The sequence below is a fragment of the Myotis daubentonii genome, chromosome 11, assembly GCF_963259705.1.
Source record: "Myotis daubentonii chromosome 11, mMyoDau2.1, whole genome shotgun sequence".
Classification (NCBI taxonomy): Eukaryota; Metazoa; Chordata; class Mammalia; order Chiroptera; family Vespertilionidae; genus Myotis; species Myotis daubentonii.
In genome coordinates, this window is record NC_081850.1 from 66,852,083 (window position 1) to 66,879,928 (window position 27,846).

The 27,846-nt window shown below is 42.5% G+C and overlaps 2 protein-coding genes across 2 annotated transcripts in view; one reads left to right on the forward strand and one right to left on the reverse strand.

The window, feature by feature from the left end:
* LOC132212313 (translation initiation factor IF-2) overlaps nt 1–27,846 on the reverse strand; it is a 124,195-nt gene that overhangs the window by 84,731 nt on the left and 11,618 nt on the right. The window lies entirely within an intron of this gene.
* Nucleotides 8,201–21,394, forward strand: LOC132211735 (N-acetyllactosaminide alpha-1,3-galactosyltransferase-like 1). The gene is made up of 4 exons (XM_059656232.1): nt 8,201–8,274; nt 10,592–10,639; nt 20,140–20,277; nt 20,730–21,394. The coding sequence occupies exons 1-4, from the start codon at nt 8,201–8,203 to the stop codon at nt 21,391–21,393; spliced, it is 924 nt and encodes a 307-aa protein (XP_059512215.1). The 3' UTR covers nt 21,394.

The window sequence follows — 27,846 nt, forward strand, 5'->3', positions numbered from 1 at the left end:
TAGAGAGTTAGAAACATCGATGAGAGAGAAACATCCATCAGCTGCCTCCTGCACACCCCCTTCTGGGGATGTGCCCACAAGCAAGGTATATGCCCTTGACCGGAATTGAACCTGGGACCCTTCAATCCGCAAGCCAACACTCTATCCACTGAGCCAAACCTGTTAGGGCAAAACTATTTTTAAGGAAGGACAAAATAAAGGTGCCTGCTACCTCAAATTAAGAGTGATTATCTCAGGACAGTGTGATTACGTTTGATTATCATTTTCTTCTTTGTGCTTTTATGCAATTGACAAATTTAATAACATGAAAATGTGGTACTTCTATAATCAGAAAATAAGTACATTTAAGAAAGCATAAGAAGGAATTAGCTTTACCTTAGATAATTGGACAATGCCTAATGAGGCATTGAAGAAAAAAATGTTGCACTTTTGTGTTATTCATATGCATGCATATACACACACAGCACACCAAAATATATATAGAGAGTTAAAAAATCAATCATTGAAAACAGCAAGAAGTACAACAACAAAAACTAAAAGCAAAACAGTTAAAATCCTTGACTTTTTCAAATGGGACAAAGTTCTATCATCTAGTAACAATGAGAAGAACTTGCTACCAAATGTATCATTATGACTTTCTAATGCTTTCATCATCAAGAATCTGGTGACATCACCATTAGCAGAAGATTCAAACACAAGGAGAATATTAGATAGTATCTTTTATTTTTATATATCTATTTTTTACAAAGACCCAAAATTATACTGCTCGGGAAAAGTTCTAAGACTTTCTCTTTGCATCACCAAAACTAAAGGTAAGGCTCTAAGAAGGGACTGTATAACAGTTTCGATGACCTGGAAAATCATAGGTAGAGATCATCCTCAAACCTTGGCCTTAAAGTGTGTTGTACAAGGTAGGTGACACATAAACATGCTTCTGGTTTTAAGAATAATGTCACTGAGGGCTCCTTGTAAGAAGACAATCTGGTTAAACAGAGTCTTATCTATATATAGGGTATTTCTAATGTATTTGAATTTAAAAGTTGGTCATTTCACATTTGTAACTTTAAATATTCTAATAACCCACATTGCAAAAATGTAACAAGGAACGGATGACCTTTATTTTTTTTGAATTTCAAATTACCTTATTTTATTTCAGCTTAAAATGTATTTTTAGCCCTGACTGGTTTGGCTCAGTGGATAGAGTGTCGGCCTGCAGACTGAAGGGCCCCAGGTTCGATTCCGGTCAAGGGCATGTGCCTTGGTTGCGGGCACATCCCCAGTTGAGGATGCGCAGGAGGCAGCTGATCGATGTTTCTAACTCTCTAATCCCTCTCCCTTCCTCTCTGTAAAAAAAATTAATAAAAATTATAAAAAAATGTATTTTTAAAATTCTTTTTTTTCAATTAAAGTTGACATTCAACATTATATTAGTTTCATATGTACAGTATAATGGTTAGACATTTATATAACTTACAAAGTGATCTCTCCAATACATTTAGAACCTGCCTGGCCCCATACCAATTTATTACAACACTAGGGGCCCGGTGCATGAAATTCGTGCACTGGGTGTGTGTGGGGGGAAGTGTCCCTCAACCCAGCCTGCCCCCTCTCACATACTGGGAGCCCTCAGGCGTTGACCCCCATCACCCTCCAATCGCAGGATCGGCCCCTTGCCCAGGCCTGATGCCTCGGCCAGAGGTGTAGACCCCCATCACCCTCCGATCGCCTGATCGGCCCCTTGCCCAGGCCTGACGCCTCTGACAGAGGTGTCAGGCTTGGACAGGGGACCCCATCTCCCCCTGATCACTGGCTCTGGCCCCCGCCCAGGCCTGACGCCTCTGACCCAGGCTTCAGGCCTGGGCAAGGGGACCATCATATCCCCCCAATCCCCGGCTCCGCCCCCCACCCAGGCCTGATGCCTCGGCCAGAGGAGTTGACCCTCATCACACTCCGATCACCAATCACCGGATCGGCCCCTTGACCAGGCCTGACGCCTCTGGCCTGGGCGTCCGGCCGGGGCAGCGGGGACCCGCAGCTGCAGCGGCCCCGCGATCGTGGGCTCCGCTTTAGGCCCAGGCAAGGGACCCCTAGCTCCCGGGACTGCCAGCTTCGACCGTGTCCAGCTCCCATCACTGGCTCCACCCCTACTTCCTGCTATCACTGGCCAGGGCGGCAAAGGCGCCTGATTCTCCGATCATGGCTGGGGGGCAGGGCAAAGGCAGCCCTGGGGCCGCCTTTGCCCTGCCCCCCAGCTCTTAGCTCCCCCCTGGGTTTCCAATCACTGTCAGTGGCAGGGGGCTTCTTCCTGCTTTCCCTTTCGCCTCCCTGCATTGTGCCTACATATGCAAATTAACCACCATCTTGTTGGCAGTTAACTGTCAATCATAGTTGGCAGTTAACTGCCAATCATAGTTGGCAGTTAACTGCCAATCATAGTTGGCAGTTAATTTGCATATAGCCCTGATTAGCCAATGAAAAGGGTATCGTCGTACGCCAATTACCATTTTTCTCTTTTATTAGATAGGATTAGAGGCCCAGTGCACGAAATTAGTGCACAGGGGATGAGGGCGTGCCCAGCCTGGCCTGCACCCTCTCGCAATCCAGGACTCCTCAGGGGATGTCCGACTGCCAGTTTAGGTGGGATCAGGCCTAAAATGGCAGTCAGACATCCCTCTCGCAATCTGGAACCACTGGCTCCTAATTGCTTGCCTGCCTGCCTGCCTCATCAACCCTAACCACTCTGCCTGCCTGCCTCATCGCCTCTAACCCCTCTGCCTGCCTGCCTCATCACCCCTAACCACTCACCTGCCTGCCTGATTGCCCCTAACCTCTCTGCCTGCCTGCCTGCCTCATCAACCCTAACCACTCTGCCTGCCTGCCTGATTGCCCCTAACCTCTCTGCCTGTCTGCCTGATTGCCCCTAACCACTCTGCCTGCCTGCCTGACCACCCTTAACTGCCTCTGCCTCAGCTTCCGCCACCGTGGCTTCATTGGGAAGAAGGTCATTTGGCTGTCTGGTCTAATTAGCATATTATGCTTTTATTATTATAGATTAACTAGAGGCCCGGTGCACAAAAATTTGTGCACTCAGGGGGGTCCCTCAGCCCAGCCTGTGCCCTCTCGCAGTCTGGGACCCCTTGGGGGATGACCACCTGCTGGCTTAGGCCCACTCCCCGGGGGATTGGGCCTAAGCTGGCAGTCAGACATCCCGGTGGCAGCCCGGGAGCCCTCGGGGGATGTCCACTTGCCAGCGGGGAGCAGGCCTAAGCTGCAGTTGGACATCCTTAGTGCTGCTGAGGAGGCAGGAGAGGCTTCCATCACCACCGCTGTACTGGCAGCCATCAGCCTGGCTTGTGGCTGAGCAGAGCTCCCCTGTGGGAGCACACTTACCACCAGGAGACAGCTCCTGCATTGAGCATCTGCCCCCTGGTGGTCAGTGTGTGTCATAGTGAACAGTCATTCCCAGTCGTTCTGCTGTTAGGGTCAATTTGCATATTACCCTTTTATTATATAAGGAGTGCCTGGCCAGCCTGGGTGAGGGGCTGATGGCTGTTTGCAGGCTGGCCACAGCCTCTTCAGGGTGGGGGGTCCTGCTGGGGTGCCTGGCCAGTCTGGGTGAGTGGCTGAGGGCTGTTTGCAGGGTGGCCACAGCCCCTTCAGGGAGGGGGTCCCCCTTGGGGTGCCTGCAACTGAGGTACATACCCTTGACCGAACTGAACCTAGGACCCCTCAGTCTGCAGGCCCCTGACACTCTATCCATTGAGCCAAACCTGCTAGGGTGCCAATATTCCATTTTAGAGTTTAATGCCTTTAATTTAGACTTTTAATTACTATTTACAAGAAATTACCTTTAAGACAGCTCATATAATTTTAGGTTACTAGTTGTATAGTCTTTGAATAAATGATTAGTCTTGGAATAAATATATTAGGAACAAATATTTAAACATCAACTTTGGGGAAAGAATACATTTCAGTGCATAAGGATGTCCTCATGGGTATCTCCTTTTATCTTCACAGAAGCACAAGTAAATAGAACTTGTTTTATTAAATTTCCTTAATGCAGTCATGGTGGACTTTGATAAAGGTACACAAAAGGAATGTCGCCAACACTTTGTACCTAACTTAAAAAGGATCAGTTGGCATCTAAGGGAGATTTTTGCAGGCACTTCAAACAATATAGGTGGTTTCCATAATTCAAGTCTACCTTCTTTCTACAGCTGAGCAGCCTAGAATCAGACACTTGGGTTGGTGGACAAATTTTCATAAATTAATTTGTTATTAGAAGATGGCAAGGAAGTTTTTTACTTTCCAAAAACACCCACTCTTTTTCTCCTCCTCCCCTTCTTTTTTTTTGCAGCAGAGAATGAATTCTAAATGGAAAATACTGTTATTGGTTTCATTTGCTTTATCACTGACATTGATTAAGCATCATTTCCGGTAAATATTAAAAAATTAATGAATCATTATCTTTAGTGATTGGCAGAGTTGATCTAAAATACTGAGTTTTTCCCAAAAAGTATTAATAAACACTCCCTAAATTAATCAAAAATTATCTTCTCTTTGGGAAATAAATCAAATCATAAATATACTAATCCTTTCATTTTTCAACATTCAATGAGTATTTATTGAGTGCCTTCTTGGTACCAGGCTCTGTTCCAGGTGCTGGAAAAAAAATTGATTCAAACAAAGTTACTGCTCCTATGACACTTTACAGTCTAGGCGAAGAAAATAGACAATAAGCAAAGAAATATGTAATATATTATCAGGAGCATTGTATTATATATATAATAATGCTATGAAGAAAGAAGTAAGGCAAGATAACAGGATAGAAAGTGTTGGGGGCTATTTTAGATATATTTTAAATTACATCAAAGTTCCATCTAATAGGAACAAGACTCAAAGTGAACTGTTGTAGAATCACAGTTGTACTGGAAAACAAATTTGCTAACCTGCTAGAATTCTCTTACATAAATAAGTTCAAATTCTTATCTCAGCCATACCTTCCTCCTTATGTTTTGTTTTTTAATAAGCAATGCATTGTAACTGAAGGCTATTTGAAAATTAGCTATATTGTGGTATCTAATGTTTTAAAATTAGCCCCCTTGCTTTGGTATCATATTCTACATGTTATTTGCCCTCTCGGGGAATATGCCTTCATCGAAAGGACCAATGTCATGTCAGAGCTGGATGCCATATATTCCATATATTCTGTAGCATTCTGGCTGGCATATAGTAGGTGTTTAGTAATTATCTGGCTAACAAGTGAGTAAATGAATGAATCTGAATTCTAGATTTTCTGATATTCTAATTGCAGTAGGGATTTGTTCAAATTTAACACAAGTGCATTTTTTTCATTTATAAAGAATAAAGAAGAGCCTACAGAAGATAAGTCTCTGCTGGTAAGAATCTGTGTTTCATAATTATTCTACAAACTGTATTGAGAGCAAACTGGTTGGAGTCAAGTGGGTCCTAATGCTGATGGCAATCAAAAAGTACAGAAAAATAACTAAATTCTCTAGAGGCAACCACTGACAAATTTCTTGGGTATCAGTTCATAAATATTCTACACACACAATATAAATGTATATGTATGTATGTGACCATCTCCAAAGTTTTCTCACTTGACACATTCACCTGCTTACATACCAGATAAGTTTTTGACATTTGCTATAATTTAAATATCTCCATCCAGGATGATATAATTGATAGCTCTCATTAGTCAACCACGTTTTCTACTATTGACCATTGTGTAGGACCCGAAAAATTAGTGAAATTTAGTCAAAATTAGTAAAAAAAAATATGAATCTTAGAAAAATTCTTCATTTGTCATTGTATATTTTTAATGGAGTTCAGCATGAATGATTAGATTTTGAATAAGCATGAGGCCTGGGCAACTCTATAATAAAATATCTTTGACTAAAAATGCCTCTGAAATGTCAAAAAGGGATGGACTTCTAATAGTTTTTATAAATATTTGATTTTGAAAAAATTATTGATTCACAAGAAGTTGCAAAAATATTAAGTACAAAGAGGTCATATGTACTTTTCATCCAAGTGTCTCCAATGTTACATCTTACATAGTTGTACTATATCAAAACAAGAAATTGATGATGGAACAATGTAGTATATAATTACATGAGATTTTATTACATGTATAGATATGTGTAACCACCACAGCAGTCAAAATATAAAACTATTTATTCCCTAACCACAAAGACATCCTCTGAGCCACCATTTATACTCACACTCAACCTCTTTTCTCTCACCTTCCCTAACACCTAGTACTACTAATCTAGTTTTATCTCTATAATTTTGTCAATTTGAAAGTGTTTATAAATGGAATCATACAGTATGTGATCTATTTATTGAGATAAGCATTTTCCACTCAGCATAATGCCCTTGAGGTTCAGCCATGTTGTTGTGAATATCAATAGGTCATATACTTTTTTTTTAATCCTCACCCAAGGATATTTTTCCATTAATCTTTTAGAGAGAGTGGAAGAGAGAGGGAAAACAGAGAGAAATATCGATGTGAGAGAAACACATGGATTGGTTGCCTCCTGCATGAGCCCCGACCAAGGCCCTGCAACCGAGGTACATGGCCTTGACCGGAATTGAACCCGGGACCCTTTGGTCCGCAGGCCAACACTCTATCCACTGAGCCAAATGGGCTAGGGCGGTCATACCTTTTTATTGCTGGGTAATATTCCACAAAGGGATGTACCAAAGTTTATATAACTATTCACCTGCTGAGAGACATCTTGGTTGACAGTTCTTTTCTTACAGTGGAAAATATTGCTCCACTTCCTTTTGGGTCTATGATTTCTGATGAGAAACCCCACATTCATTCAAATTATTTTTCCCCTATAGGTGAATCATTTCTCTCTCTGACTGCTTTCAAAGTTTTTTCTTTAACTTTCAGAAATTTAACTATTACCTCCAGCCGGTGTGGCTCAGTGGTTGAGCGTCGACCTACAAACCAGGAGGTCAGGGTTCGATTCCCAGTCAGGGCACATGGCCGGGTTGTGGGCTCCATCCCCAGTGTGGGGCGTACAGGAGGCAGCTGATTGATGATTCTCTCACATCATTGATGTTTTTCTCTCTCTCTCTCGCTCTCTGAAATCAATAAAATATATTTTAAAAAAGAAATTTAACTACCATGTGCTTTAGGTTTACCCTGTTTGTTTACTCAGTTTTTTGAATCTGTATGTTGATGTCTTTTATCAAATTATGGGGAGTGTTCAGCCACTTTTTAAGTCACTTTTTCAGTCCCACCCATTTTTTTTTCTCCTTCTGGTACTCCAATTGCATGATCTTTTGTTATAGTCCCACATTTCCCTGAGGCTATGTTAATTTTTTTCCCATTCTTTTTCTCTGTTGTTCAGACTGAGTGATTTCTATTATTCTATCTTTAGGTTCATTGATTCTCTCCTCCATTCTCTCCATTATGCTATTATTCAGCCTACCCATTGAGTTTTTACTTCAGTTATTGTATTTTTTAAGTTCTAAAATTTATATTTGGTTCTTCTTTATATCTTCTATATCTTTGATAAGACGTTCTGTATCTTTGCTGTCACTTTCTGTTTTTTCATTTATTTCAAGTGTTTGTAATTGCACAATGAAGCATTTTTACAATGGCTGCTTTAAAATCCTTGTCAGATAATTCTAACAACTGTGTTATGGCATTTGCAGATTGTCATTTCTCATTCAGAGATCTTCTTGATTCTTAGTATGAAAACTTCCTGATTCTTGATATAGTAAGTGATTTTTTTAAATAAATTTTTTAAATTGATTTCAGAGAGGAAGAGAGAGAGGGAGAGAGAGAAACATCAATGATGAGAGAGAATCACTGATCGGCTGCCTCCTGCACACCCCCTATTGGGATTGAGCCCGCAACCCGAGCGTGTGCCCTTGACCGGAATTGAACCTGGAACCCTTCAGTCCGTAGGCCAATGCTCTAGCCACCAAGCCAAACCAGCTAGGGCAGTAAGTGATTTTTATTGAAACCTGGACATTTTGGGTATTATGAGGCTCTGTATCTCACTTAAATATTGAATTTTCATAGGCATCCTCTTATACTGCTCAAGCTGGGACATGGGTAGCACCTGCTCATTACTGTCAATTGAGGGGTAAAATTTCAAGTTCTTATCTCTGCCTCCGTTGAAACCTGGGGAGGAGCTCCTTGTTACTAATAGCAGGGATGGATATTCAGGCTCCCTACATGGTCTCTGCTGACACCAACCGCAGGAGGATGGCCACAATTGCTGAGCAGTGGTGGGAGTTCTAACCCCCACTAATTTCCTCTAACTCTACACCAGGGAGGAGGTGAGGGAGCCTCATTACAGTCTATAGAGGATGGGAATCTGAGCTCTCTACGTGCCTTTGCTATAAGGATGGACAGTTTTTCTGTGGTATTGGGCTGGAGTACAGTGAATGGTGTTTAAAAGTGTTCTATCCTTCCTAGCTTGCCATTTTCCTGGTCCTTTAGCTGTAAAGAGCAGGCTTTTCTCGGGGCTCTTTTTGTGTCTGTACCCATTGGCATTTCTGGGTTGCTGGCTTCTCTAGTACCCAATCTGGCATATATGTGGCAGAAAACCCAAGGAATTCACTGTCATGTCAATCTTTGAGTCCCAAGGTGCCTACCTGATCTGCCTTCTCTCCACCTTTCAGAGTCTTTATATATGATGTTCAGGGGTTTCAGCTATACTTAGTGATAGTAATAGGGAAAAATAGTACTATTTCATCTTTCTGGAAGCAGAAATCGCTTAAAGTTATTTTATAAAATATCCCTGTTTTATAAAAGGGAAATTCCCTCATGACCTTGCTAATTAAATAATTAGCTTAAAAGTACAACAAACCCTTAGGTGGGTCCTCTTTAAATGAAAATCAAAGATGAATATCTGGCCCTGACCTGTTTGGCTCAGTGGATAGAGCATCGGCCTGTGGACTGAAGGGTCCCGGTTCAATTCCGGTCAAGGGCATGTACCTTGGTTGTAGGCACATCCCCAGTAGGGGGTGTGCAGGAGGCAGTTGATCGATGTTTCTCTCTCATCGATGTTTCTAACTCTCTATCCCTCTCCCTTCCTCTCTGTAAAAAAAAAAAAATCAATAAAAAATATATTTTTTAAAAAGATGAATATCTGAGCCCCTACTTCAACCCCCTCATTTCAACGCATAACAGAGTATCTATCACATAGTAAGCTACTGTTTGATAAATGAATTAATTAAATCTGCATTTTTGCCTGAATATACATTACTAGGGGTCCGGTGCACGAAATTCGTGCACTGGGTGTGTGTGGGGGGGGGAGTGTCCCTCAGCCCAGCCTGCCCCCTCTCACATACTGGGAGCCCTCAGGCATTGACCCCCATCACCCTCCAATCGCAGGATCGGCCCCTTGCCCAGGCCTGACACCTCTGGCCTAGGCGTCCGGCCCGGGCAGCAGGGACCTGCAGTGGCAGCGGGGGGTGCCGCGATCGCGCGGGCTCTGCAGGATGCCTCTGGCTGAGGCATCCGGCCCGGGCAGCGGGGACCCGCAGCTGCAGCGGCCCCACAATTGTGGGCTTCGCTTTAGGCCCAGGCAAGGGACCCCTAGCTCCCGGGACTGCCAGCTTCGACCCTGCCCAGCTCCCATCGCTGGCTCCACCCCTACTTCCTGCTATCACTGGCCAGGGCGGAAAAGGCACCTGATTCTCCGATCATGGCTGGGGGGCAGGGCAAAGGCAGCCCTGGGGCCGCCTTTGCCCTGCCCCCCAGCTCTTAGCTCCCCCCTGGGTTTCCAATCACTGTCAGTGGCAGGGGGCTTCTTCCTGCTTTCCCTTTCACCTCCCTGCATTGTGCCTACATATGCAAATTAACCGCCATCTTGTTGGCAGTTAACTGCCAATCTTAGTTGGCAGTTAATTTGCATATAGCCCTGATTAGCCAATGAAAAGGGTAGCTCGTATGCCAATTACCATTTTTCTCTTTTATTAGTGTTGATTCTTCCTGCTCTGTTAATTTTTAAAATATGTTTTTATTTATTTCAGAGAGGAAGGGAAAGGGAGAGAGAGAGAAACATCAATGATGAAAAAGAGTCATCGATTGGCTGCCTCTTGCATGGCCCCTACTGGGGATCGAGCTGCAACCCTGACATGTGCCCTGATGGTGAATTGGTGATCTCCTGGTTCATGGGTCAGTGCTCAACCACTAAGCTACACCAGTCAAGCTGCTCTGTTAATTTTTAAAATATGTCCCCCATTCATAAACCAAACTGTTCCTTGCCTTTCTGCCTTTGGTCATGACCTCTTCACCCTATCCCTCTTTAGTTCTTATCCTAGACCCAGCTTACATATTTCTTTTCCATCTGGTTTCCCTTAAGCCCAAATTTAGGGAGATCTGTTTTTCCCTATTAGCCCTTATCACTCTGTACTATGATTATCTATTTAATCTTGTCTTTCCCACTAGTTTATCAGCTTCCTGAGGGCAGGAGCTGATCTAAATGTTCACAGTTACCAAAGAAACAACAAATAGTGCCTTTCATATTATAGAGATGCAACATATGTTTGCTGCATGAGTGTGTTACTCTTAACTTGATTTTCTCTTTGTACCCAGGGATCATGAAGCAGAAGAACCTCGGCTATCAGACTGGTTTACTCCTAAGTAAGGACAAGAAATTCTGATATATGTGTGTGTGTGTGTGTGTGTATATATATATATATATATATATATATATATATATATATATATATATATATGAAATATGCTAATTAACCGGGACGCTGTAATGGGTTGAACGGACAGGAGGAGGTTGCATGTGCAGCAGCAGGGGCGGGGCAGCAGGGGCCTCTGCACGCCTGCACTGGAGGAGGGCCTGATCAGCAGCGGCGCAGCTGCTTTAAGGGCCAGAGAGGGAGGCAGGGCCGGACCAGCAGTAGACACACCTGCTGCAGGGCCCAGGGAGCGAGGCAGGGCCGGACTGGCGACTCAAGGGTGGGCAGCGCTGCACGATTTTGAATCGTGTGCTGGGCTCCTAGTATAACAATAATAGTATAACTCAATTTTAACAGGAAAATTTTTTCTCCATAATCAAATTGTAGCTATTCTGAGAGGCTCCCAAGACTTAGAGTTCTTGTCTTTAAGGCTTTTATGTACAAAACGAGGGTCTATTTATAAAGAGTCAGGCATTTAAGGGTCAGAATGAGAAAGCTATCATCTGGTTTAACATTCCTGGTTTTATTAGAGGAAAGAAAAATGATCTCTCTTGTCTTTTTGTTTAAAAAATAAAATGATCTCTTCAATATTGAGATATCTGGGGGAAAGCTCAGTTTTTGTTCTCGTTAAGAAAAAACTAGCCCTAGCTGGTTTGGCTCAGTGGATAGAGTGTTGGCCTATGGACTGGAAGGTCCTGGGTTTGACTCTGATCAAGGGCACATGCCCGGGTGGTGGACTCAATCCCCAGTAGAGGGCATGCAGGAGGCAGCTGATCAATGCTTCTCTCACATCATTGATGTTTCTATCTCTCTCCTTCTCCCTTCCTCTTGGAAATCAAGAAAAATATATTTAAAAAATAAAATAAAAAATAAAGAAGAAAAAACTATAAGCTTAAAGTAAATATAAAAGAATAAATATCTCAGAAGAGCCAAATAAAGTGTGAAAAATAAGAGAAATTTGCCTTAACAAATATAAAAACATATTCTAACACCATTGTGATCAAATCAACATGGAATAGATCAGAAGAATAGTAAATCCAGAATTAGAGCACAAGAATACTATGTGAAAATTTATATATAATAAAGATGGTATTTTAAAAATCAGTGAGGACAGTTATGAACTAAGTACAAAGAATTCCTAAAGACAAAGGCCTTCTCCTAGTCCTCCAGATGCTTGAGAGAGCTCTTATGAAGCTTCCCTCCCAATTATCAGAGCTCCTAGAATTTATTACCAAAATTCATTGTAATACACTCATAAAATGCATTATAGATTTAATTCATTGGGGGGGTGGATTGAAATTTTCTATTTAAATAAATATTTATGGCTAAAAAAAATCAGTGAGGAAAGGATGGATTCTTTCATAAATGATGCTGGTACTACTGGCAATCTAAGTGGGAAAAACACGAAGCCCCATCCTATGCTATATATAAAAATAAATTCCTAAAAGATTAAATGTAAAAAATAAACATGTTTCTCTTATTAAAAAGTCAGTAAGAGAACATGTAAAAATCTAGGTAAGAAGGACATCTTAATTAATGTTAGAAACGTAATTTTAAAAGATATATATCACTATATAAAATTTAAAAAACTTTTATTTGGTTTAAGAAGTACCAAAATTTAATAGATGAGAAAAACATCTGGGGAAAATTTTTTATAATATAGATAATAGAATAATTATCTAACTATAAGGAACTCTTACAAACTGCTGAGAAAAAAATTAACAATTCAATGGAAAAATATGAAGCAGTACAGCCAACAAGCATATGAAAAGATGCTTAAATTGAGATAGCCAACAAGCATATGAAAAGACTAGGGGCCCGGTGCACGAAATTTGTGCACTGGGTGTGTGTGGGGGGGGAGTGTCCCTCAGCCCAGCCTGTCCCCTCTCACATACTGGGAGCCCTCAGGCATTGACCCCCATCACCCTCCAATCGCAGGATCGGCCCCTTGCCCAGGCCTGACGCCTCTGGCTGAGGCGTCCGGCCCGGGCAGTGGGGACCCGCAGCTGCAGCGGCCCCGCAATCGTGGGCTTCGCTTTAGGCCCAGGCAAGGGACCCCTAGCTCCTGGGACTGCCAGCTTCAACCATGCCCAGCTCCCATCGCTGGCTCCACCCCTACTTCCTGCTATCACTGGCCAGGGCGGCAAAGGCACCTGATTCTCCGATCATGGCTGGGGGGCAGGGCAAAGGCGGCCCCAGGGCCGCCTTTGCCCTGCCCCCCAGCTCTTAGCTCCCCCCTGGGTTTCCGATCACTGTCAGTGGCAGGGGGCTTCTTCCTGCTTTCCCTTTCACCTCCCTGCATTGTGCCTACATATGCAAATTAACCGCCATCTTGTTGGCAGTTAACTGCCAATCTTAGTTGGCAGTTAACTGCCAATCTTAGTTGGCAGTTAATTTGCATATAGCCCTGATTAGCCAATGAAAAGGGTAGCTCGTATGCCAATTACCATTTTTCTCTTTTATTAGTGTTGATGCTTAAATTCACTGGAAATTAGAGAAATGTAATAAAAAGTAATAATGAGCTATTATACCATCAAACTGGATTTTTTTTTTTTAAAGCTACAGTCTATTTTTTTTTTCTGTAATTGGCTTCCAAAATGAAAGGGCCAGTTCTGTAACCCTTTTTCAACAATCTTTAAGATTGCTTTTGAGCCCAGCCAGTGTAGTCCAGTGGTTGAGCGACGATCTATGAACCAGGAAGTCAGGGTTCAATTCCCAGTCAGGGCACATGCCCCGGATGCAGGCTCAATCCCCAGTGTGGGGTGTGCAGGAAGCAGACTATCAATGATTCTCTTTCATCATTGATATTTCTATCTCTCTCCCTCTCCCTTTCTCTCTGTAACCAATAAAATATTTTTTTAAAGACTGCTTTTAAGTTATTTTAGGTAATATTCATATTTCCAGACTTTTTCTCTTCAGTTGGACAATTTAAATGATGCTAAAGAACATAAGATAGCCTTGGTCAGGTAGCTCAGTTGGTTAGAGCATCATCCCAATACAACAAGGTTGCGGGTTTGATCCCTGTCAGAACACATATAGGAATCAACCACTTGCTGAACACAAAAATAAGTGGAACACAAATCTCTCTCTCTCTCTAATCAAAATAAAAGCTACAGTCTAATAGTGTAGGGAAAGTGCTCATGGAAATGTGAGGTATTATTGCTATTAACATCTATTAAAAGTGAACATACATATATACAGCAATCCTACTCCTGAGACTATCCAGCAAAAATAACAGTGACAACACATAAGGATATAAAATTAAGGAAGTTTATAGTATCACTTTTCATAGTGCTAAAAAGAACCCCAGAAATAACATGAACACCAATTCATAAGGAAATGTCTAAACAAACTGTCCAACATCTTGAAAAGAATGAATAAGAACTAGTCCAGATCACCTGGAAGGATTTCCATAAGGTTGTGTTGAATGAGAAAAGCAAGGTGCAGGAATGTGTGCATTATTTCATTACTGTAAAATAAACAAGATTTAAAAGTCTGGATACATATATATTTACGTGTATGTGTGTATATTGCATACATATTATTTACAGAATTATATAAAAATAGAGGGAAAAAGAAAAGGGCACAATTTATGGTATATTTCTTTCCAATATATCACTTCTACTTCTTACTCCTTTTATACTCGTGCTCAGTTTGCTAGACCTAGACATAAGTCAATATAGCCTTAACTTACAGAAAGAGTCCTTACCCTCTCTTCTCCAGGTACACTTTTTGGACATATTATATTTTGCCTTATTATTATCATAAATCATATATCATTGAATCTTAGTGATACCTGTAGCATTGAAATCATTTAAAATTCATTTTATCCCAGCTGGCATGGCTCAGTGGTTGAGCATCAACTTATGAACCAGGAGGTCACAGTTTGATTCCTGGTCAGGGCACATGCCCGGGTTGCAGGCTCGATCCTATTGGGGGAGTGCAGGAGTCAGCCAATCAGTGATTCTCTCTCATCATTGATGTTTCTGTCTCTCTCTCTCTCCCTTCCTCTCTAAAATCAATAAAGATATATTTTTTTAGAAATTAATTTTAATTCTCCCTTTACTAAGAATGTGAATATATTAGGTCACATATGTTATTTTCCTGTGTCATCATTGTGCTTCCTTCTATGTCACACCTCTGATAGTCTACAGGATTATTACTACTGTAGCATTTTATTTGTGTACTTTCTTTCAAGCAATTTCCATTGTAAGCATATACTTCATAATCAGGTCACTTTGTGTCCTACTGGACACCCTCTGCTCAGGCCTCATGAGCTGTTTCTTAAGCTTCTCAGGTACTTTATCTAAGTATGAAAGAAACAACTCAAGTAAGATGAAGTAACTTTAATAACGGGGTTGTTGGCAGAGATCTGGGTAAGGTTAAGAGATCTGACAATGGATATGGAGATGCCAAGGGGCTTACACAGCAGGAAGTTGTGACCAACCACCTTAGGCCTATAAAGGGACAAGTGAAGGAATGGTGCTCCTGGAGACCAGGGATTTCTGGAACTATGAAATAGTCGCCAACCGAAGTTGCCATTGCATATGGACACAGTCACTGTCAAGATCACAATAAAACTTGGAGAGAGAGTAGGAAAATATATAATCTCTCTTCCTGCCCTCTGATCTTATGCTGGTGCCTGCCATTAGCAGAACCCACTGAAAACCATACAGCAGGGGACCTAGGGTGATCAGTCTGCTCCCAAAGGTTACAGCCAGGTAGAGAACTGCTGAGGGTGGATAGAGAAAAGATAAATGGAGAAAAACTAGCCCAACCCATAATTTTTGCCACTCAGCATCATTTCTCCACCTTCACTTAGATGAAAAAGCTCATGTTCCCCAATCAGGAGAAACGCAAAGTCCTTTCAGCTACGGGGAATCATCAAGGTGATGACAATTCAGCCATGTTCCCATCTAGAACTTAAATGGTAACATTAGCCATCTCCAGTATTCTTCATATAAGGTGGCAGAGAAAGGGGAGAAAATAATTAACATAATAAATCATGGCTACAATATTACCTCTGTAGCTATTCTGGAGATTGGTAATACAAGGAAGTAGTTGATAATCACTGCTTCCTGGTTTCCTTATCCTCTGATAACCCCTTCGAGTTCGTACCTTACAGGATGATCCAAACTTCCATTCCTGAAGAGTCTGATTCCCTTAACATCCCATCTTATTGAATGCCACAACTTCCCATTGACTATTATTACTAGAAATGGGAGTACTAAGGGGTACCCTAGAGAATCCCTTGGGTTCTATATGTAGCCCTCCTTGCCAACATTATGCAACTACACCTTAATATCTTCTTGGTGATGAAGATCAGCCACACCAGCCAGTGCAATAATGCCATGTTCTGCCTGTTAGCTCCAAGTGACCTGCTATCAGGTTCAAAAAACCATGACTTATTCCCTAGATTCTAGGGCCTAGAAGAAGGACTCCTCCATTGGGAACTAGGAACTCTAAACCCACTGAACCTAAAGTCACAACAATGGAAAGTAAACACTCTGTATGTGAGTTATCAGATATGATCATAAGCAGGAACATCCCCACCACCACCTTGCTTTATAGATTGTAAATACCTTTGGAAGAAATGGTATCTCACATTGTTAATTGATACAAAGCATTAATGGTGTATTATAGAACAGTACCTCAATGTTTCAGGAAATTATCTCTGAACTAACACTGAAACTGAGACTTTTCCTGGCCATTCCAGTTTCTACCAGGTCAGCTACCGCTGGACAGTGATGCACATAGTCAGACCAGATAGCTTCATGGAAGTGAGCCACCTGCCACACTACTTTCACCATAAAATATGTACCTTGGGTGGAGGCAATATTATGTGTGACACAATAGCAATGAATAAGATATTCTGCAAGTCAACAAAGCTGTCAGATTTGTAGGCAGGGAAAGCAAATCCCTACCCAGAACATGAAACATTCCCTGGAGGAAAAGATGCTGCCCCTTTCATGGTGGGGTCTAATATAATCAAGCAGCCATCACTTGGATGGCTGGTCCCCCTCAGAAACGGTGTCCTATTGTAGGGTCAGAGTTGGCCGCTGCTGCTGGCAGCACTGGCCAATAGCTCAGTCTTAGTAAGGGGATGTCTGTGTCATTGAGCCCATGCGTAATCTCCTTGGACTCCAAGTAGCTGGAGCCACTTTGGTACACAGACACTAAGCCAGCTACAGAGAGGCTAAGCAAGGCATCGAAAGGATAGGTCATCTTGTCCACCTGACTTCTGAGAGCCTCTTTTGCAGAGCATGTCTTCTGGCTAACATTTAAATCTAATGACTCTAAGTCTCTTCTATTTCTTCCTCTTCTATTTATCAAACAAGTTCTAAACACAGGGTTTTTTTTGTTTGTTTGTTTTTATTGCTTAAAGTATTAAAAAGAGTATTACGTATGTTTCCTTCCCCGCCCAGCCCCTTGACATTCCCCTGGCCTCCCCTACCCCCCAGTGTCTTGTGTTCATTGGTTATGCTTATATGCATGCATACAAGTCCTTCGATTGATCTCTTACCCCCCCTCCCACCACCCAACCCTCCCCGGCCTTCCCGCTGTAGTTTGACAGTCTGTTTGATGCTGCTCTCCCTCTGTATCTATTTTTGTTCATCAGTTTATAATGGTCTTTATTTTTAAAAAAATATATTTTATTGATTTTTTACAGAGAGGAAGGGAGAGGGATAGAGAGTTAGAAACATCGATGAGAGAGAAACAACAATCAGCTGCCTCCTGCACACTCCCCACTGGGGATGTGCCTGCAACCAAGGTACATGCCCTTGACCGGAATCGAACCTGGGACCCTTGAGTCCGCAGGCTGACGCTCTATCCACTGAGCCAAACCAGTTAGGGCATAATGGTCTTTATTATCCATAAATGAGTGAGATCATGTGGTATTTTTCTTTCACTGACTGGCTTATTTCACTTAGCATAATGCTCTCCAGTTCCAACCATGCTGTTGCAAATGGTAAGAATTCCTCCTTTTTTACAGCAGCATAGTATTCCATTGTGTAGATGTACCACAGTTTTCTAATCCATTCACCTGCTGATGGGCACTTAGGCTATTTCCAGACCTTCGCTATGGTAAATTGTGCTGCTATGAACACAGGGATGCATATATCCTTTCTGATTGGTGTTTCCGGTTTCTTGGGATAAATTCCTAGAAGTGGGATCACTGGGTCAAATGGGAGTTCCATTTTTGACTTTTTTGAGGAAACTCCATACTGTCTTCCATAGTGGCTGCACCAGTCTGCATTCCCACCAGCAGTGCACAAGTGTTCCCTTTTCTCCGCATCCTCTCCAGCACTTGTCGTTTGTTGATTTGTTGATGATAGCCATTCTGACAGGTATAAGATGATACCTCATTGTTGTTTGATTTGCATCTCTCAGATGATTAGTGACTTTGAGCATTTTTAAATATGTCTCTTGGCTGAATGTCCTCTTTTGAAAAGTATTTATTTAGGGCCTTTGCCCATTTTTTGATTGGATTTTTTATCTTCCTTTTGTTAAATTGTATGAGTTCCCTATAAATGTTGGAGATTCGACCTGAACCAATATGCTCAATTAATATCTGACAAAGGAGACAAGAACATACAATGGAGTCAAGACAGTTTCTTCAATAAATGGTGTTGGGAAAATTGGACAGGTAGATGCCAAAAAATGAAACTAGACCACCAACTTACACCGTACACAAAAATAAACTCAAAATGGATAAAGGACTTAAATGTAAGATGGGAAACCATAAAAATACTAGAGCAATCCAAAGGCAACAAAATCTCAGACATATGCTGAAGCAATTTCTTCACTGATACTGCTCCTAGAGCATTGGAAACTAAAGAGAAAATAAACAAATGTGACTACATCAAAATAAAAAGCTTCTGCACAGCAAAAGAAACCATCAACAAAACAACAAGAAAAGCCACTGCATAGGAGAACATATTTGCCAATGTTATCACCGATAAGGGTAAACACAGGTTTGTAATTGCCTTTGCTTTCAGAGACTTTTTCTTCCACTCTGGAAGCAAATCATTAATCTGATCTAATGAGGGAAGAGAGATAATCTTCAAACCCTTTCATCTTCTCAAATAGATATTGATTAGTATCTGCAATGTACATAACTTCTAAGCACCATCACTGTGGCAAGGATACACCTGGCCAGTTTTAAGGTAGAGTTTAAGACTTGTGAGTCAAACAGAAATATATAACTATAAATTCTAAGTATAAGAAGAGTTTAAAATTAATGTATACAAATAAATATATAAGTTAAAGAAATCCCTATAACAATAATAGGAGGTACCTTTGAAGATTTTGTTATTACAGTAGTCTCTCCTTACCTGCAGTTTAGCTTTCCCCAGTTTTAGTTATGAATGGTCAACTGTGGTCTAAAAACATGAAATGGAAAATTCCAGAAATAATCAATTCATAAATTTTAAATTGTATGTCATTCTGACTAGCACAATCTTGAGCTGATCTGCTCCATCCTGCCCAGGATGTTACATCTCTTTATCCAAGGTATGAAATCTGTTCGTGCTACCCACCCATCAGTTAAAAAAAAACAAACACCATAGTAATATATAGGGTTCAGTATTATCTGCAGTTTCTGGCATCCACTGGGGGTCTTAGAATGTGTGCCCTGCAGATAAGAGGGGACTACTGTATATTATTATTAAAGTACTATTAAGTGTTATCAAATCCTACTCTTGTCTGGGTCTGGATTTGTAATAAAGCCTGCAATTATCAATAGCAAAATGGCTTCTCACTTTGTATGCATTTCCTTCCAAAATGAAGTTCAAATTTGCTTCAGTAGTTTAATACTCTGATTCCAGCAAAATTATTACTATTAATGCTGCTACTTCTGCTGTCACATTGTTATTATTAGAAGCAAATCTAATGTCATCCTCCCTTTTCTGGACTTTTTATTTTCTTACAGATTTTATTGATGGGCCTAAAGCATTAGGGAAAAGGTGAAAAGAGAGTGCTCTATAGCTTCAAGGAAAAGAGGAAGGAGGAAAAGAAAAAGGAGAAGGGGACGGGAAAAACATAAGGAGACAGTGGTGCTGTCTGCTTTAGCTAGTAATTAGAGAAATATTCAAACCCTGGGCTACTTAAGTTTAAACAGCAGTCAGAGCTCAAAGAAAAAATCCCTGTGCTCAAAAGGCAATATGGTATAATGAGTAAGCATAGATTCTGTAGCCAAACTAGCTGAGCTTGAATTCTGATTCTGCCATTTATTAACCAATCTGTGCCCAAGTTTCCCCATATGAAAAACAGGGATAATAATAGCACTTATAAGACATTGCAAGTGTTAAATGAGTAATGCAAAGTACTAAATAATGGTGCCTGGCACATAGTAAGTACCTTATAATAATTAGCATATTCACTTGGACAATAACTTCTGCTGTCATAATTAAGTGGAATCTGATAATTTGTTTCTTGTTTGTTCAACAGAAAACGTCCTGATGTAATAACAACAACTGACTGGCTCGCTCCAGTCATATGGGAAGAAACTTACAATAGACAGGTCCTGGAAAAATATTATAAAAGACTGAACATTACCATAGGCCTGGTTGTATGGTCTACTAGAAAGTAGGTGCTACTAATATTCATCCTTTTTTATTTTGGAAAAGTGTAGATAAGCACCCAAGGATTCTCTACACTCAAAGAGCTACTCATAATTAACCCCAATCATTATTTCTGGCTGGCCTGTATGTCTATTTATTTATTGTACCTATTTTCTCCAACTGTGGCTGAGTCGTTGACACTACTTGGAAATCTTTTCATTAATATTCATTTAGCTCTCTTTTTCTTTCTTCACAACAAACTTTGTAGTTCTTCTCAGGCCCCCAAATCACTACATTCTCTTTCACTAACCAACAGACTTAAGATACAGACCCAACTTCTCTATCCTTACCTATTGGCAGTTCTTTAGCAATAATGACATAAATAATGACAGCATGTTTAAATGATGTGTTCACCTGATGATTTTTAGCAAAATAAGTTTTTCCTGTGTTCGTTTTTTTTTTTTTCATGTTTTACAGGTTTACAGGACAGTACCTGAAACAGTTCATCCAATCTGCTAATAAGCACTTTATGATTGGCTACAATGTTATCTTTTACATCTTGATGGACGAGTTCTCCGTACCTCCCATAGAGTTAGGTCCCCTTCGAACATTTAAAGTATTGCCTATATTAAGAGAAAAGTTCTTGGAAGACTTTAATGTCCTACACATGAAGAACTTAAATGCGTACATCATAGAACACATCCAGTATGAAGTTGACTTTCTCTTCAGTATGAGTATAAACCAGATCTTCAAGAGTAACTTTGGAGTGGAAACCCTGGGCAAATCTGTAGCTCTACTTCATGCATGGTGGTATTTTGAGAATGTTAAAAAATTCCCTTATGAGAGAAGCCCTAAATCAGCGGCTTTCATCCCTTTTGGAAAGGGAGATTTCTATTATCATAGTGCAATTTTTGGTGGCACACCTCATGAGGTTTTAACCTTCACTGCAGAATATCAAAAAGGAGTAATTCATGACATTGAAAATGAACTTAGCAGCACATACGAACGCCACCTAAACAAGTATTTTTTTGTCAATAAGCCTACTAAGTTGTTATCACCAGAATACAATTGGGATCCAACTTTTAGAACTCCTCCACAAATTAAACATGTTAAGATAGCATGGCAGTCAACCGGGATTTGATTGTTATATCATTAGCTTCATGGGTTAATAAGTGAATCATAATAATTACTTAAAAATAAAACATTAAAATTTTCAGTGTTTTAACAAAATGTGTGATCTTTCAAAATAATGTTTTCTCCTTATAATTTTAAATCTACCTATGCTGAACAAATGGTTAATTAAATGTTAGTGCACAGTAATGTTATTATCTACATATTATAAATAATGTGGAAATATTTTTGGAGGTATAAAATGAATGTTTTATGAAGACATACACCCAGACTCTATTTCTGAAAATACAGATAGATACCCACAAAATGTCAAAGGGATATATGCAAGAAAAAAGATAAATAGTCATCCACTCACTCATTAAATATTTACTGTTTTTCAGTGTTGTGATATATATTGCTTATGACTAATCTCAAATAGCATTTGATCTCTATATATCTAATTGAACGTAGATGAACTAGAGTATTCTACCAAATATGCATCTTACTTTACTGTTAGAGATATTGAGTTTTTTGTTTTTTCTTATGCTACAGGAATTTTATTTTTTTTAAAAAAATAGATATCTACTGAAATCCATGATATTCTTCTAGGTACAGTCAGGGAGGGATAGAAATTAAAAAAAAATACATAATTTGCCCTCAGGAAGCCTACAGTCTAGCAAGGGAAATAAAACTATAAATACCTCTTCTGCAAGTGTAGAAGTGCTAAAATTCATAAGGAAGATATGATTAAAATGTCATGGTAGTTTAGGAAAGGGAGTAATCACCTCTATAAGAACATTTATATAATCATATTGACTGTGTTTCCATAAATTAGTGATGAATTATGGCATAGTCATAAAAACTGGAGAGTCTAAAGTCACAATAAGTTATTATTTTAATCCTCTTTTATGGGAGGAAAACTGAGGCTTAGTAAGTATTCTATAAAAGATACGTATTACTCAGAGAAAACCAAGATGGCGGCATAGGTTAACACCGGAGATTGCTGCCTAGAACAACCAAATCAAAATACACCTAAAAGACGGAACAGACATCATCCAGAACCACAGGAAGGCTGGCTGAGTGGAAATTCTACAACTAGGAGGAAAGAGAATATCATACCCAGACTCAGAGGAGGCGCAGTGCTGAAGTGAAATACTGAGGTACGGAGTGCACGCAGAGCGGGCTGGCGGCGGAGGGCGCAGTTGGTGTTTTCAATTGGGAGGGAGTCTCAGATTCTGAGCTCCAGATCCGGGTGAGTCTCTAGGGACCCAGACTCAAACGGGAGAAGCAGGACTGTCTGGCTTCGGTCAGAACTCGAAGGCAGCTTTCTCTCTGAGGTTTGCAGCGGTTGCTAGGACTCTGTGAGGCAGAGCCCCTAGAGACCGAACTGAGAGCCGCCATAACTGCTCGCTCCGGCCTGCCCTGTTGATCCTGTGCGACCCACCCGCCCCGCCCAAGCCCTGCGCAGAGCCATTTGCCAGATAGCCTCAGGCAAAGGCTAGATTAGCACCTCCCTAGAGGACAGAAGTTTTCCCACTGCAGACACAGCTGATTCTCACAGCCAGTTGGCCTGGAGGTCAAATCCCCCTAGTATTAACTACAACAATCAAGGCTTAACTACAGGAAGACTGCACACAAAGACCACTAGGGGGTGCACCAAGAAAGCATAAAAAATGCGGAGACAAAGAAACAGGACAAAACTGTCAATGGAGGATATTCAGTTCAGAGCCACACTTTTAAGGTCTCTCAAGAACTGTCTAGAAGCCGCCGATAAAGTTATTGAGATCCTCAACAAATCTAATGAGACCCTCGATGTTATGATAAAGAACCAACTAGAAATTAAACATAGGGGTGCGTATATCCTGCACTAGCGGTACCGCCAAAGAGTTGGCAGAGAATTCCATCTAGAAACACCAGCAGGCCCAATGTCTCTTGACCCTCCACTCAGTAGTAGAGGAAGACCTATGTCCAGCATCTCCTGGGCTCCATCCAGTGGCAAAGGGTGACCCCCACCACTACCACCAGCAGCAAAGAGAGGCCCAGGTTGATGCTTTCCTCACTCAGCAGCACTGGCAGAGATGCAGTAAGAAGCCCATTGATACCATGTGACCTAGAGAGAAGGCCATGGGAGACACTTTCTGTCCATTCACCACCTAGTGGCACTGGCATGGGGAGCCCAGGAGAGCACCTTTCATCCCCTCAGGCAATTCCAGCAGTGGTCAGGCAGGCACTGGGTGGCCCAAAGAACAGGAGGTCCAGAGAGGCTCAGGGAAGCACTCACTGCCCCATTGCCCAGAATCTCCCACACTCCACCTAGCAGGACCTGCCTGGGAAAGTGTACTTCACCTCTGCAGGCAGCATTAGCAGGACCAAGCTGGAGCCCTGGTGGCACCAGTTGAACAAAGTGGACCAGAATAATGTAGTATAGGCTCTGAAACCTAAATTGTCATTGGAACCACAGCCCAAAAAAGTAAGCCAAGAACTATGGACTAAACATAAATAGGTGACTTCTCCTGCTGAAATAAAAGATTTAAATAGGATATAGGATCTTAAAACTTAATATTCAAAATGTTAGAATTTTTAAAAAATCACTCATCATACCAAAAACCAGAAAAATCACAATACAAACAAGAAAAGGCAATCAACTGATGCTAATATAGAGATAAATCAGATGCTAAAATGAACAGCCATAGTCACAAAATGAATAGTCACACAAAAATGTTACTATAAGCAATTCCAAATTATCTCAAAACAAATGAAAAATAGGAAACTTCAGCAAAAATATTTATTGAGTGAATGAATAATGTTTAGCAAAAAAACATCTGTGGAAGGACACATCTCACAGGCTATCATTTATACAGGGTGGGGCAAAAATAGGTTTACATTGTTTGTGTGGAAAATAATACAATAATCCTATATAATAATAGACAAACATGGTAATTAACCGTAGCTCCGACATGCTTCCCATTGGCTAATCAGGGCAATATGCAAATTAACTGTGAACCAAGATGGTGGCCGGCAGCCAGGCAGCTGAAGCGAACAGGAGGTTTTGCTTGCTCCAGTGAAGGAGGAAGCCAAGGTTCCCCACCTGCCGCTGCTGGGCTCTGAGCTACAGTCTAAGAAATAATGTTGCAAGTATAGAAGTTAAACAAAACCCAGAAACCTGCTTTCGGACAGCCGGGCTTCAGCCAGCAGGATCGCAACAGTATTACAATTATAGAATCCAAACAAACCCAGATCCCTGCTTTCAGTAGCCGAGGTCTCAGAGCTGCAGCCGGGCCTCAGAGCTAAGCCGGCTCTCAGTTCCAGTGACAGCCATAGAAGGTAAATAAATCCCAGAATAGGAAAAAAAAGGAGAAGTTGGGAGCTTCAGTTGCCCGCCAGACTGAAAACGGCCCTCAGCCCCTCACCCAGATTGGCCAGGCACCCCAGTGGGGACTCCCACCCTGAAAAGGGTGTGACCAGCTGCAAACAGCCATCATCCCCTCATCCAGGCTGGCCAGGGACCCCAGTGGGGACCCCCACCCTGAAGGGGGTGTGGGCAGCCTAAAAACGGCCCTCAGCCCCTCACCCAGACTGGCCAGGCACCCCAGTGGGGACCCCCACCCTGAAGCAACAAGATGGCAGCTAATTTGCATACTGAAGGCGGGTGGCAGTGGGCAAGGCTGTCCGCGGTCCAGGACCGGATCTGTGACCCTGCCAGGCGGTGGGCAGCACTTGAGGCTGTCCGCTGTCCCGGGACCTGGATCTGTGACCTGGCGGGCGGGGGGCAGCGCTTGAGACTGTCTGCGGTCTGGGACCCGGATCCATGACCTGGCTGGCGGGGGGCAGCACTTGAGGCTGTCCGTGGTCTGGAACCCGGGTCCATGACCTGGCAGGCGGGGGGGCAGCGCTTGAGGCTGTCCACGGGACCAAGACACGGATCTGTGACCCTGGCGGGCAGGGGGCAGTGCTTGAGGCTGTCCGCGGTCCCGGGACCTGGACCCGTGAACCTTCCTGGCGGGGCGGCAGCTCGCACAGGGGCGGATCGGCCAGGGTTGGGCAGGGCAGGACGCCTGGCTTCCACCCAGCCCCAGTCACTCTGGGCAGGTGAGCAGCACAGAGAGCCTCTGGACAGAAGAGGCAGGCCTGCAGAGGGCGGCCTATACTCCCCACATGGCGGTGGTGACAGCTGTGAGCGCGCTAAGCGGAGCCTGCAGGCTGAGTTGAAGTAGCGCCTGCAGGCCATCAGCACCCAGGAGTGGCTGCGCAAGATCCGCCTCCTGGCCCAGAAGGTGCAGGATCGCAGGGACAGCCACCGTGGCAGGCCAGACTGACATCCTCCTGGCTGCACCACGGGGGTTTGTGGGTCTGCAAAGCCAGAGGCCTCCGGTGTGCATATCCCCCCCTAACGTGCGAACATCCCCCAGCACACTGTCACCCTCCCGTGCCTGCAACAGTTGCAAACCAAGGCATGCACAAGTTCCCCCCCCCACCCCCAACCGCACTTCCATCAACCCATCATGCCTAACACCCCCACAGGATGTGCACACATCCCCTCTGATGTGCTCACGTCCTTTGGAGAGTGTGTGGGTGTTCTGGGTGCTGAGGGTGGGCGCCTGTGAGATGACAGTGAGAGGGCGGAGTGGTGATGCCCTGTTCCCATGGAGGCCAGTGCAGCTACGAGATCACCTCTAGGGGGTTAATGCAGGTGCTGAGGTGGGAGCAGATGCAGACAGACACACCTGGTGGGTGCAGGCAGCCCTCTCTGAGGTGCCTTCAGTCTTGTTCAAGATCAAGAACACAGAGGTGGAGAGGAATTCCGTCCTCTCAGTGAAACAGTGGGATAGTTGGGGCGAATGTAGAGGAGGAATATGCACTTTGGGTGCCAGCACCCATGAGCGAAGGCTGCCCTGACTGAGCCTCACTTGCTTGGGGCCTAGTGCACTCCTGCCAGGCAGCGGGTGACAGGACGTGCTTTTCCAAATTAATGAGAGAAAACGTTGATTCTCCTGTTGCCCATGAAGGTGGAAAGTGAAGTGGGGAGACATGTGGGGAGTGAGCGAGGTTCCCTGTCTGGGGGTTCCAAATCTGCTGTTGGTTTCTTTCACCGCTGACTAGAGATATACAGGGTGTCCCCCCAAAATGTATACACACTTTGAATACCTACTAATTCCAATGGTTTTAAGCATAAGAAAGAAAGAACAATGGAGCTGTTATCTGTTAAAAGTGTGGGCACAAACAGGTAGTTGGACATTCCCTGAGGGGGTCTCAGATTGCAGAGGGTGAAGGCCAGACTGAGGGGCCCTTTTCCCCCCACCCCTACCCCAGTGCATGAATTTTGTGCACCGGGCTACTAGTTAATAAATAACAATATAAAAATGAGCTCTGTGTTTTGCATATTCACAACTGTCAACCTACTTTTCCCATACCTTGTATATTACTTTGTAAAACCATGCCTCTGTTCAAAACTGTTATGATTTCCCATCTTACTCAGAATGGGGTAGCCCTTACTATAATCCCAAGACCCTCATCTCCTAATACTTTCCCCTAGTTCAGTATATTCTTCCTTGCTGCACCTTAAACTCAGACATGCCTTCACCTCAGGGCCTCTGCCTGGAATGCTCCCTCATTATTCTGGGGGTTTTTTTTGTGTGTTTTTTTTTTTTTTTACTTAGAAGTAGTCTTCTCAGTGAGGCCTCCCTGATCATCTGATCTACATTATAGAGCTCCCTCCCCCCCCCCATTTTAAACACAATTACTCCTTCCTTGATTTATTTTTTCCCTTAACATTTATAACTATATAGAATAGCATATATTTTACCCATTTTTCTTTATTGTCTTTCTCCCCACAAGAATATAAGCTTCCATGAGTTCAGGATTTCTGCCCGTTTTGTTCACAGCTGTAATTCCAATGCCTAGAAAAATAACTGGCATATAGAAAACATTCAGTCACATGAACAAATAAAAAAAATGACTGATGACTTTGGAAACTGTCCTCAGGTTTTTAATTCATCTGTTTTTTTATAATCTAACTGGAACAAAGGAGAACATGAGAATTAACACTAGATGGCGCAATATTACAAAGAAAGTAAGCTTAATCAACCTAACCTGTCCTCACTGAATGGCTTCAAAAGTCTGAAGCGTTGCCTCCCCCTCCCCAGCCTTTTGATGGTCTGCTTGTTGTACAACTCAAGCTTCTCTAATTTATGCCCATGCGTATAAATGTTATTCTGCCCTGCCAACTATTTCAGCTCTGCAGTATGCCAGTACGTTACCAAATTCCGCCTCCCATCCTTTGAAACCCCCAACCTATCTTCAACTGAAGTCACCAGTACACTAAAGCCCTCAAGTTTCCAGAGCTGTGGTGAGAAAGAATCTGTCCCGTCTGGGTTGCACCATTAGAGGCAGTTACAGATTTTACTTCCAACATCCTCTCTTCCTAGAACCCGTACTGGATCCATGGGCTATAAGGTTTGGGGACATATTTGAATGGCCCCATGGA

What these genes read in the sequence shown, in the direction of transcription:
- LOC132211735 (XM_059656232.1), top strand. Translation starts at nt 8,201, where the DNA reads ATGGATATTCAGGCTCCCTACATGGTCTCTGCTGACACCAACCGCAGG. An exon ending in TCAGACTGGTTTACTCCTAA is followed by an intron (nt 10,640 to 20,139) that starts GTAAGGACAAGA and finishes TTTGTTCAACAG; the next exon opens with AAAACGTCCTGATGTAATAA. An exon ending in GTTGTATGGTCTACTAGAAA is followed by an intron (nt 20,278 to 20,729) that starts GTAGGTGCTACT and finishes CATGTTTTACAG; the next exon opens with GTTTACAGGACAGTACCTGA.